General features: G+C 36.8%; 1 protein-coding gene across 46 annotated transcripts in view; it reads left to right on the top strand.

The window, feature by feature from the left end:
* Positions 1-12,081, top strand: part of SORBS2 (sorbin and SH3 domain containing 2) — a 370,848-nt gene that overhangs the window by 266,181 nt on the left and 92,586 nt on the right. For 30 of the 46 annotated variants that reach the window (XR_010156778.1, XM_016952610.4, XM_063810049.1 and 27 more), the window contains 3 exons: positions 5,562-5,654; positions 11,576-11,602; positions 11,851-11,975. Coding sequence is in view for 35 of the 46 variants with exons in the window: in XM_016952610.4 (XP_016808099.3) it covers positions 5,562-5,654; positions 11,576-11,602; positions 11,851-11,975 (245 nt within the window). In the remaining 11 variants the exon portion in view is untranslated. The remainder of the gene's footprint in view (positions 1-5,561; positions 5,655-11,575; positions 11,603-11,850; positions 11,976-12,081) is intronic. The other 16 variants (XM_063810059.1, XM_063810046.1, XM_054683570.2 and 13 more) reach the window with 3 other exon arrangements.

Below are 12,081 nucleotides of genomic sequence, written 5' to 3'. Positions count from 1 at the left end.
GTATTTGTGCCCCACACTTATAGCCACCAAACATAGAATTTTCTCTTCTATTACTTGCTCCTACTCCCTTTTTCTCTAATCACATGTTAAAACTAACTCCTATAAACAATAGGAAGAGGTAGTATGTCGTTTGTTTGTGTACTTTTGAAATCTCTCACTTAAAAATAGGCTAAATTCAAAGGCAAGTTGCTCTAGAAGAAAATATTCAAACTTACCTGTTTTATAAACTCTTTATGTTGAAGAAGTCAGCAGATAGAGTGCCAAAGTTTTATACAAAATCAGCTTAATTAACCTATAGTCACAATTCCCATAGTGTTATAAGCATTATATGTGTAGATGTGAGAGTAGTATCTCCAAATAGCTTAACAACTGTGTCTCTAAACTGTATTGTCTACATTTTAACTGTAAAAGTGTTCATGATACATGCTTTGTACATATGAACTTTTTTCCACAGTAGAAATAATTTGGCTTATAATTTTGCCTTCCCCCCTCCTTGAAATATACAATACAAAGTAATTCAAGAAACAACTTTCTCGTTGAAATTTTGTAACTTGTGTTTAAATGATACCATTTCCTATCCACAAGTGATCACTGGAAAGTTGTTTGAGCCGTCGCCCCATGGCAGAGTAGAAAGGATGGCCCAAGATATTCTCTCATGTCCAGCTGGTTGCCTTTTTGAGGTCTCTTGTTGCATCAAGTGCTACAAGGAGGATTACCCAGCCACTGGCAAGGACAAATACCTAATCCCCAGGTCGAGTGCAGAGCCTTGGGTCAGGTGCCACGTGCCGTACTGGCCTCAGAGAAGGCTGTGCGGGCAGGCTCCTGGGGATGCAGTCACCTTGCAGACATGTGGACAACAGGCAAGATGAGGATACTGGAGACAGTCAAAACACACAAGGAAGGCTCAGCAATCAAGAGAAGTTATAACCCTGCAAATGCACCAAGCAAAGGCAACTTGATGATTGGAGACGTCAGAAGTAGACATGGGGAATGAAGTAGAAAATATTAGCAGGTAAAGGAGACAGAAGAAAGCAAATAGAATGTAGAGCCCACAGCTGGACTAGCATCAGCCATGTTTTGGAGCTACAAAGTAACTCCAGCAGAAGTTCCACATGAGGAAGTGATATTTCCTGATCCTTCCAAGACATTTCCCTGTAGACTTAAGTGGATCATAACTCCCAGTATTCCTCATTTTACTGAGTGCTGATTTTCCTATTTATGATAACACTATTATGACAGGGATATGCATACAGGATATACTGAATATGCTGTGTTGATGGGCAGTACACTCAATAATTAACCTTCCTATTCATATAATTCAATCCCTCATAGCAAAATAAGCACATAGAAATTTGTAAATTTGTTTAAGTCACTAAGGTACTTGAGCCAAGTTACTGCTTAGCAGCATAAATGTAACCTTCTAAAGCATCTTCTCATTTCTAAGGAGTAAGCTTGACTCTGGATGGGATGCAATTTGTATAGGATTATTTTGCTTATTTGGATGAACTTCCACTTAATGTATAATGATTGGAAAATATGGTATTCAAACATATGCATAAAATTGATCAAAAGTGACTGAAAACTTTTGCTCAAAATTCCAAAATAATAATTATAATGTTTTTATAAAAACATACCACTTTTAAATATATATGTATATATATACACACATATATTGCCTTAGGAATTTGAAAGCATTGTTACTGTGTTTACAAAATGAAGTAGGAATTTGTTCCTAAAGAGCTAGTCAATAAAACTGGCCTGCATTATCTATCTACAGATAGACAGATGATGATAGATAGATAGATGAATAAAGTGGCCCCACAAGTTATTTTTCTCATCCCCAAAATAGCTTCTAGCTCTTCTGACTTTTTTGTCTATCTATCTATCTATCTATCTATCTATCTATCTATCTATCAATAGAAAGATAGATAATGCAGATAATATATGGATAGACAATGCAGATAGTCTATATAGATAAATAATACAGGCCAGTTTTATTGATATATATATCAATATTCATTTAAACAGGAATATATCTCTTTATTGATTGATATATCTATCCAATATATCAATCATTAAAAATATATATTCCTATTTAAATCTTCATGTGTTGGTCACCACAGCTAAAAAGCATTCTTTTAAGTTAAGTATTTGCTTTTAATCAGTACATAATAAACTAGCCATGGGGAATGTGGTTAATTTTTCATACTAAAGTGTCTAAACAATGTAGAAAATATATACAAAACATGTTATATGTCCACTTTTAGAATTTTTAACGCATTACTTTCTTAGGCATATCTTAGCTATTGAAGAAAGGAGAGAAGGAAAGACATCAAATAATTATCCATCTATAATTTACCCATATGAGGGGTTTCCAGCAGTAGGAACACCTTCCAGGAATCTTGCAGCTCAGGGGAAGAGTAGCCTAGCAAGGCTGCAGGTCATTAATGAGGACAAAAGGCGAGACCAGCGTTAGGATTCTTTAGGATAAACTGACACATGAAAGGTAGCATCCTTGTTTTAAGATCTTAAAAATATCTTCAAGGAGTATCAGAAAGTATCAATACATAAGGAAGTAGAAACACAATATAATAGATCATTCTGTTCCAGCAATTTTACAAATGCCTCAAGTTTTAGAATTCAGCCCTTTATTAAACTTTATTAAAGACAGAGCCTCCATTTATTTCATCTAAGACTTAGAGCTTCCTAAAATACATAAATTGTCTAACCCAAGGATTCCCAAACTTTCTTGTTTTACAGTGACCTTTAATGTCTCAGTAATTTCTTCACTGTGCTCCTAGGTCAAAAATATGTAACACTTCTATTTATTAAGTAGTTAGGTGCTAACAACTTAATAACTTAATAATTACTTTATAAATACTTTGTTCTAACAACTTAGAAGCCATTTGACAGAACAATACACATAAATTGAAAGAAAATAGTTTTATTTCTTTCTTTATAACAAGAATTACTTACTAATATTATGTGTGTGCCTGTTGCACACTGAAAAATTTCTCAGACCTTAGAATTAGATTGTACATGGCCACTCTCATTTACTGATCTAAAATGTTTTACAGGCCAGACAGTCACGGTGGCTCACGCCTGTAATTCCAGCATTTTGGGAGGCTGAGCCAGGAGGATCGCTTGACCCCAGGTGTTGGAGACAAGCCTGGGCAACATAGTGAGACCCTATCCCTGTAAAAATTTTAAAAATTAGCTGGGCGTGGTGGCATGTGCCTGTAATCCCAGCTATGAGGGAAGCTGAGGTAGGAGGATCAGTTTGAGCCCAGTAAGCTCCAATTGCATCACTACACTCCAGCCTGGGCAACAGAGCAAGACCCTGTCTCTAAACATAAATAAATAAAATGTTCTTCAGACGGTACTTGCTTTTTATCATAGCAAGTATCAAAATCCCAGTGTTTCAAAAATATGATGTCATCAAAAGGAATATAGCGCGTCTATTATGTTGAAACCGTGCACTGCCCCAAGCGAGTAATTCATTGAGTGTCCAACAGTTAGCACTGCGTTTTCCTTAAAAACAGGAACTATCCCCCAACACCCTCATGAATGCACCAGTGCAGCCCAGGGCGTCGCAGCCCACAGTTTGAACACCAGAGATTTAACCTGTGACCCTGGATCTTCTCATTCTGGAATTTTCTCTTTTCACCTATGTGCTTGTTAGATGTTCAGAATTAACAGAACTAGGAAATAAAATCACTCTTAGAGTGATGTCAGTTTTCACTTTCAACGCCTTTGACTACACAACCATTTTAACCAGTTTCCAGCTCCTGGAAGCAATAACATTACCTCCATCTTATCAGACGCACTTGTCTCTAAGCACTTTCAGTTTGCTGAGTTCGCTAAAATCCTTTTGGAGCCTCTCCTGAAGGAATCTTCAGTTGTTTCTCCCATTTGTGTCGCTTTCTTTGGGTTCTTAATTATAACCTTTGATTTATTTGGTTCATTTTCTTTTAATATTCTTTCAAGTTGGTTTTCTGGTTTAATGATTTTCTACATTAAGAAATTGTTACTTTAAACATATACTTTAAAAAAGTGAAGTAAGAATCACTCCACTGATTTTAAGTTCTATTAATCTTACTATTTATAAATTTTATGAAAAATTCCTTCAAATTATACTTCCAAGCATCTTTACCAATCTAAATTCTGTCATGTCCAATAAACAAACTTGATACTTTCCTTATGAAAATAAAGAAAAAGGAAAAATGGAAATGTGACAATATGTAATGATTATGTTATTATATCGGTGGTTATATTGTCTTTTTTTATAACTTTCAAAAAGATTTAATTTAATTTGGTTTTACTTAATAAGCAGAATGAGGAGAATGAGCAAAACTATTTATTGCCGTGCCATATTACAGAGGAATGTAAGAATGGAATTTGAATCTGGTCATAAATAGAACATTGGCCTTCCAATTTTAAAAGACTTCTCTTCCAAATTTAGAAGTCTAAACTTCTCATAGCACATTAAAATGGCTGATGAACTTACACTGATTTTATTTCACATTATGACTTGCATAAGTTTAAAGATATGAATCATAGTACACAAATTGTTAAAAGTATAAAAGCAATAAATGAGGCCAGGTGTGGTGGCTCATGCTTGTAATGGGAGGCCGAGGTGGAAAGAGCCCTTGAGCCAGGGAGTTTGAGACCAGCCTGGGGAACACAGTAAGACCACGTCTCTATAAAAAGTTAAAACGTTAGCCGGTGTGTGCCTGTGGTCCTAGCTACTCAGGAGACTGAGGCAGGAGGATTGCTTGAGCCCGGGAGGTTGAGATGGCAATGAGCTATGATGGTGCCACTGCACTCCAGCCTGGGTGATGGAGCAAGACTCCGGCCCTAAAAATAAAAATTTAAAAAGTAAAAGCAATATACTCCTTTCTTTAAACATGGTCATTTCGATACCGTATATATCAATACTTTTATTTTAATAAGGCTAGTTATTTGCATAACTAACACTAACTACAGGAAGAGTGGACTTTCCATAATGCCATGTGTTCCTCTATGAATCCTAAAAAAATGCATCATACCTGTGTCACTAATAATTTTCACTGCAAGAATTATTCAAGCTCTCTTTGGGAATTATAACAGCTAGAAGATGGTAAAACTTAAATGATATTAACTTAAAAGTATGTTGTACCATAGCCTTTAATCCTGACATGGAGCTAATCCTTGACTCTAAAAGCCAGATCCAGTGCTTATAGATTTAGTATAAATTGAATTTAAATGGTATAAACAAAGTTGAGTTCTGTGCCTGAGTTTTCACAAAGAAAACCATAAAATGTTAAGTATTAAGTCTTCCATGCTTTCACTAAAACAGTGATACCTATTTCTAAGACAGATCCCTGGTCTTCTTTTGTTTTGTTTCGTTTTGCTTGTTTTAGTTTGAGGGTGGTGTGAAATTGGCAGGTGCATTCCATGATTACTAATTCTAACTGTTCATCTTTCTCATGGATGTCTGGCACATTTCACTTAAAACGCATGATATTGCACGTGCTTTTCCCGTTGCCTTGGCCTCTGCTATATCATTTTTTTGCTTCCAGATAGCGGTGGGTGTGCTCGCAAACGTGCCGCCATGTCTGTTACGCTAACATCTGTGAAGAGAGTGCAAAGTTCTCCAAACCTATTGGCTGCAGGTATAATACCACTAACCCACACAATGTCGCACTTGAATGGCTTCTAGCTCTTCTGACTGTTTTTGTTCTAAACGTAAAAAGCAAAGGAAAATGAGATCTTGTAGGAAACATTTTAAATGTGTAATTAAAAACAACAGTCACTTGCCAAAAATAGGTTGAGTAACTGCGAGTGTTAATAACTATTCACGTTTTTGTTATCTCATGAACTTAAGTAACATAATATTTCATTAAGATAACTCAGAGGTTTTTGGGTTTTTTTTTTAACCTAAAAACTTTTGGGGTAGGAGTACAGGGGTACAGGATGAAAAAAGGGATTTATAGGAAACTGAATCTTCATTAACTGGATTCTTTGTCAAAGGTTGTGAACAGAATGATAGAACATTAGTTTTGAAAGAGACCTTTGCTTTCCTTTAATCCAATCAGCAAATACCCTTCTACTATATATATTTAAACATATCAAAATCTTGACCAATTAAGATTCACATGTACCCACAGATAGGAAGTCACTGGGGGTGCGAGATTTCAGCATCCACTCAGGTGGTCTCTTTTTAATAAATCTCTGTTGTGACTACCTAAGCCACAGTACCGAAATTAGGCACAGTACCTAAGGCACAGTCTGCACTGGGAGGGGATGCAGCTGTTAGAAGGTCAAAGGGAGGCCAGCAAGCCCAGTGCCTCCAGACCCTGAAATAGACCCACACCTGTTGGTGATGGGTTGGTTGGTTGGTTGGTTGGTTGGTTGGCTGGTTGGTTAGTTGCAGTTTGGGGACTGCTTGTTTTTTATTTATAAGATTAATGGGTCTTACAGCAGAAGTGAGAAAGGGATGGGGCGTCTTTAAATAATTTTAATTCTCATTATGCATATCACAGTCTTCTACACACATACATCTAGAAGTTGATTAAATACTCAGGGTGTTCTTCGCTTTACAGCCACTTAATTCTAAACTACTGAGTTTTTCTTGAGAAAAAAAAATGAACTTCCATATGCAGAATCCCACTTCCGTTCATCACCTCTAATCCACAAATCGATTTCAACGTCCAGGTTTAAATGCCAGGCTAGTGAGTTCAGTTATATATTAAGTTAAAAGAAAATGCAAGATGCATTGCAAGGTTTATAGTATGACCTCATTTTGGTTAAAAAAAATCTCTATACAAATCTCTATTTGTATGTAGTGGCTCATGCATGTATGAACATAAAAAGGTGTTAGAAAAACTGCAGATGTGTTTACATTGGATACCATGAGAAACAGGAATGAAGGCAAGTAAGACAATAAACGTAAGAGTTCAGGGTCATCGTGTAATTGGAATGCCAATACCCTGAATGTCATTGACATTTCAACCAAATAGGATCTCAGCCCAACCTACTCAGACGTGAACCTTGACGCACGTGCCAGGGAACGCCGCACTGCTTCCACAGTGCCCATGTGGAGAGTTGAAACTGAACTACATGCAATTTCATCTAACTCGACTTCATAGAAAAGATTTAATGCTTCGGAATAACAACAGCAAAAAAGAAAAAAAAAACATTTCACACTTTAGGAATATGAAATAATCTTCAGTAATAACAATGTAGCTTTGGGCTATTTTAAGTTTTCTATCACTAGGCATAAGATTTCTAGAGAATGAAGTCCACTGAATTTTGGACATAATTGTTTAAAAACAGCCCTCTTTTGTGTCAATTAGACGTAAAGTAAGATCCCTTTTTCTTTTTCTTTTTCTTTTTTTTTTTTTGAGACGGGTGTGTCTTGCTCTGTGGCCCAGGCTGCAGTGCTGTGGCACGATCTTGGCTCACTGCAACCTCTGCCTCCCAGGTTCAAGCATTCTCCTGCCTTAGGCTCCTGAGTAGCTGAGATTACAGGTGCCTGCCACCATGCCTGGCTAATTTTTGTATTTTTTTTAGTAGAGACCTGGTTTCACCATGTTGGCCAGGCTGGTCTCAAACTCCTGACCTCAAGTGATCCGCCCGCCTCAGCCTCCCAAAGTGCTGGGATTACAGGCCTGAGCCACCACACCTGGCCCCCTTTTTGAAAGAAGCTTCCATTACATTTTGGAATAAAGAGGTTAGCATTAATATGCACAACTGCATTCTATGTAGCTTTCATAAGAACTTACATGATACAGTGTCTTTATGTGAATCAAAAGGGAATTGATAAATATTTATTGCCTTCGATATTGTTAAAATACAACAGCCTTTATGTAAAACCTCCAGAAAAGGTCCCAAGCCATTTTCACTCCCATCTCTGATCAGAGAGTCAATCTGAGTCACCACCTATTTGTCCCCTGAGTCAGTCTGTCTTTCTCTTTTCCTTTTATAAGAAGTAAATTCCCACTGGACAATCCATCAGAACACACACGGATATTTTAAACCTATGCCAAAACCGAGACAATGACTATTGAGAAACAATTGAAAACATTTTATTTCACCAAAACCCCTTGGCAGCCTAAAGGAATGCCACAGTATGGGGACCACTCCGCCAAGAGACAGGGTCTTGTCGATACCACCTGCATGTTTCATGCCCTTAAGAAAATTAGTCTGTCTAGATCTCATTTCCTCTCTTTCAAATGAAAAATTGTTTGTCATTTTCTTACCTCTCTGAAAGCTTAATCATTTCCCAGACTCACAAGGATTTGTCAGAATAAATTAGAGTAAATGAAGAAAATAAATGAAAAGGGTTGTAATTGTACATAGAAACACAGTAGGCACTCAATTAGTTGACCTGAATTTAATCAACATTTTAAAACAATTCTTAAAAAGCACTTGAGTCTTCTAAAGAAATGAGTTATAGGCATCAAAATAATAATTTTCAAGAAAAATATAGTGATAGTGTCAATAGAGCATATCAGTTAAAAGGGATTTAAATAAAACCCGAGAGTAGAGATTACGATGTGACACGTATCACAAACACAGCTACACGAAAGCTGTCATGTTAGAATGATAACAGTGGAAAGGGCCATGGAGGGCATCCAGTTCCACCCCTGACATGGAACCGGGAATGTCTTGCACAAAATCTCAGACAGAGACTCACCAGTCTGTGCCTCGACACAAGGAAAAGGGCTGGTAAGAGCACGTGGAGCTCTTCATTCTTCAAGACTCTATTTGTTAAAATATTTGCATCAAGACCCTATTTGTTAAAATATTCGCATGCAAAACAGCCAGGAAAGGGGAAAACTTACACCATTTAGTCATTCGTGGATTTTCAGTGAAGCAGTGACTGTCTACTAAAGAACACTAGAAATTAAGGACTCAGGCGCCTAGTCCTAGCTTTGTGTTTTTTTCACAAGTGAACGTGCACCAATAATGCTGCAGATCTGGGGAAATCCATTTTCCCCACACATCTGCCAAGCCATTTACCTGGGCGACTTTTTTTTTTTTTTTCTAACCTATATTCTCTTTACTTGACGTGGATCCATGATACTTTCTATTACCTGCTCCAAAGAACAGGTGTCCTCCCTCTCCTAGTCTTTCCTGCAGGGATAAAATAAAAGCAGGGCTATGCTAAAAAGTGTCCACATAGAAGACTATAATAAAACAGCAAATCAGGACTGGGTGTTCCAAGTATCTGTAATTGGATTAATTTTAAAGAAAGAGAAATGAATGTACTTTAGTCTCCTTGAAAGACCACCCACTTCAAGGCAGACTTTAATCATCAGCATAAGCTTTATTAAAATACTGGTTCATCCTGAAGTTCGACTCAATGGCCATTTTCTCCTTTCTCTCAATTCTGCACACTCGTGTCCACTGTGTGATGCAAGACCCTTCAGAACAGCCCACCCCTCTTACTGTCTAATGTTTCCAGTGGCACAGGGACAGATTCATTTGGAAATCCCTGGGCCCAGTGTCCCAGGAAGAAACCCACAGTTGAGCCTGGAGTGACTGTCCTCTGATTCTCACACTTACCGTTTCCTGGGGCTCCTCATCTTCAACACGGTGACCAGCGTGAAGAAACAGAGCCTGCCCCCTACAGACTATCAGTTAGAGGGAGTTTATTTCTAGCGTCCTTCAGACCCGCCCAGTACACCCTCTTCTTTCTCACCGCACCTGCACCCTTGCACCTCCAAGCCTCTGGCTCCCATTACCTCGTCCCCAGCGCTAACACACAGCCTTCTTTTTTATCTCAGTTTTACCAAACCGAGCATAAAAGAAACTCCCTATCCTCAAGAAAAAAATCAGAATATAATCATTGTTATTAATGCTGCTTCTCTTTTCATAAAGTAGCATTGGGCTATTTTATTGCTTTTTCCCAAATCCCAAAATTTGTTCATTGTCCACAGTGGATGGCAGCCTCATGGTTATTAAATCTCTCTCCTGAGTGCCCTAAAGCAGAATTCTGATGATTGCTCTGTATTTTTTGCCAAACTGTATTTTTCTTTATCTTCATCATATAGCTGATTAAGAATTTCAATCATTTCTGCTTCCATCAAATCCTAGAAGAAGGGCCAGGCCCAGTGGCACATACCTGTAGTCCCAGCTAACCAACAGACTGAGGCTGTAGGATCTCTTGAGCCCACTATTTCAAGGACAGCCTGGACAAAATAGCAAGACCCCATCTTTAAAAAATAAAATCAAAATCAAAAAATTGTACAAATTCTAGAAGTAGGGTCCAATAAACATTTCATGCATAATTCTTCAAAGTAATTTTTCTCTATGGTACCCATTTTATTACTCCAATTTTAAATTCATTGGAGATAAAATCCACACCAAGTTATCAATGATCATAAAGAATGGGAATTCATTAGTCTTCTCTAGCTCACCTGAGCTGGAATCATTCTAATGTACTCTGTGCTGACTCACATTTGGGTTTCTTCCTTTGATTTGGAAAGAACCCATATCAAATATTTTATCTAAAAATCAGATGCTCGCATTTCTCAGCCCATTTTTATCATTCTAAATTCATGTGTTTAAACTTGAAAATAACTATGCTGAAGCACTAAAAGAAAAACAAAGACTTTTCCAGCATGTAAAATTCCTGTTTTATGAATTGAAATGGGAATCTAATAATGGTCCTGGGGAACACGTAGAAGGAATCCAGGACTGGACAGCAGGTTGGGCTAATGAACCAACCCCTAGGATCATCTCCAAAGTTAAAGCTTAATGAATCTAAGTAAAGTTGACCATGTGCTTTAATAAACCAGGCAACACAAGCTGGTGCCTTAAAATACACATGAGTTAAACGTGCAAACTGATTACCTCAAATGTGCATATAGAAGATTTTGGAATATATAACTTCAATAAAATTGATAACAAATATATCACTGATAACTTGCCAACTGCCTTACCAAAAGCAATTTATTAGTCCTGAAATTTATTTTCCACAGCTTACTAGCTGAAAAACAGTGGAACATATTGTAACCATTTTTTCATATTTGAGTATAAAATGACTTTTATATTGCAATAGGAAAAAAACTCAGTCTCGAGAATAATTTGAAAATGTCACATGATATGGTAGACAGGTCTACAGTTTCTTAAGGTTAAAAAAAATGCGAACTACAGAATACAGTTCTGTAACACAGGAGTTAAATATGCTTATCAACAGCCGGGCATTGGAAGCTAAGGATCTGGCAGTTTGAGTTAGTGCTGTTTATAAACCAGCTCTCTTTTGATCCTTTAATTTGATATTTAGAAATTCATATATTCATCTCTGCCATAATAAGATTAAAATTGCATGTTGCAACATTATTGAGGGGAAAAATGAGTGTTTACTATATAGATATTTATATATTATAGATATTTAATGAATGACATTCTAATTGAAGTAAAAATAAATGTACAAGCCTCCCTTTGGCATGTTTGACATACCCAGATTTTAAAACTGAAATAATGTTTGCAAAAAGAATGCATATAGTTCTTTGCCATGTTATTTTTACTGGGTTGTTCATTTATTTCACCTTAGTCTTAATTTCAACATTTTTTTTTCTTTCAGGGCGTGATTCTCAGTCACCAGACTCAGGTACAGAAAAAATATTCTGAATAATTATTGTATTATTTGTGACTTTTAGAAAACATATTCATAGCCACATCGCTGACTTCATGTTAAATTTAAATTTCATGTACTGTTATGCATATTAAATTAAACCTCTAGTAAGAACACTACAATTTTGGAAATAAAAATGATTTTGGAAATAAAAATAAATTTTATAAAAAATGTTGAAGTGAACGTAGACATTTTTGTATCCAATTGTTTTCCCTTAATGAAAGCTTGGAGATCTTACAATGATGGCAATCAGGAGACACTGAACGGAGATGCTACATATTCCTCTCTTGCAGCAAAAGGTTTTAGAAACGTTCGACCAAACCTACAAGATAAAAGATCACCAACTCAGGTAACCCTGCACACTCCTGGCTACTGCATTATTTTAAGGCATGATTATTAGACCACTGCTTACAGCCTCTTTCCTAATGTGCGTATTTCAATACGTTTTATTTTTA

The sequence above is a fragment of the Pan troglodytes genome, chromosome 3 (genome assembly GCF_028858775.2).
Source record: "Pan troglodytes isolate AG18354 chromosome 3, NHGRI_mPanTro3-v2.0_pri, whole genome shotgun sequence".
Taxonomy (NCBI): Eukaryota; Metazoa; Chordata; class Mammalia; order Primates; family Hominidae; genus Pan; species Pan troglodytes.
The sequence above is the reverse complement of the archived record's forward strand: the minus strand, read 5'-3'. Positions and strand labels throughout refer to the sequence as shown.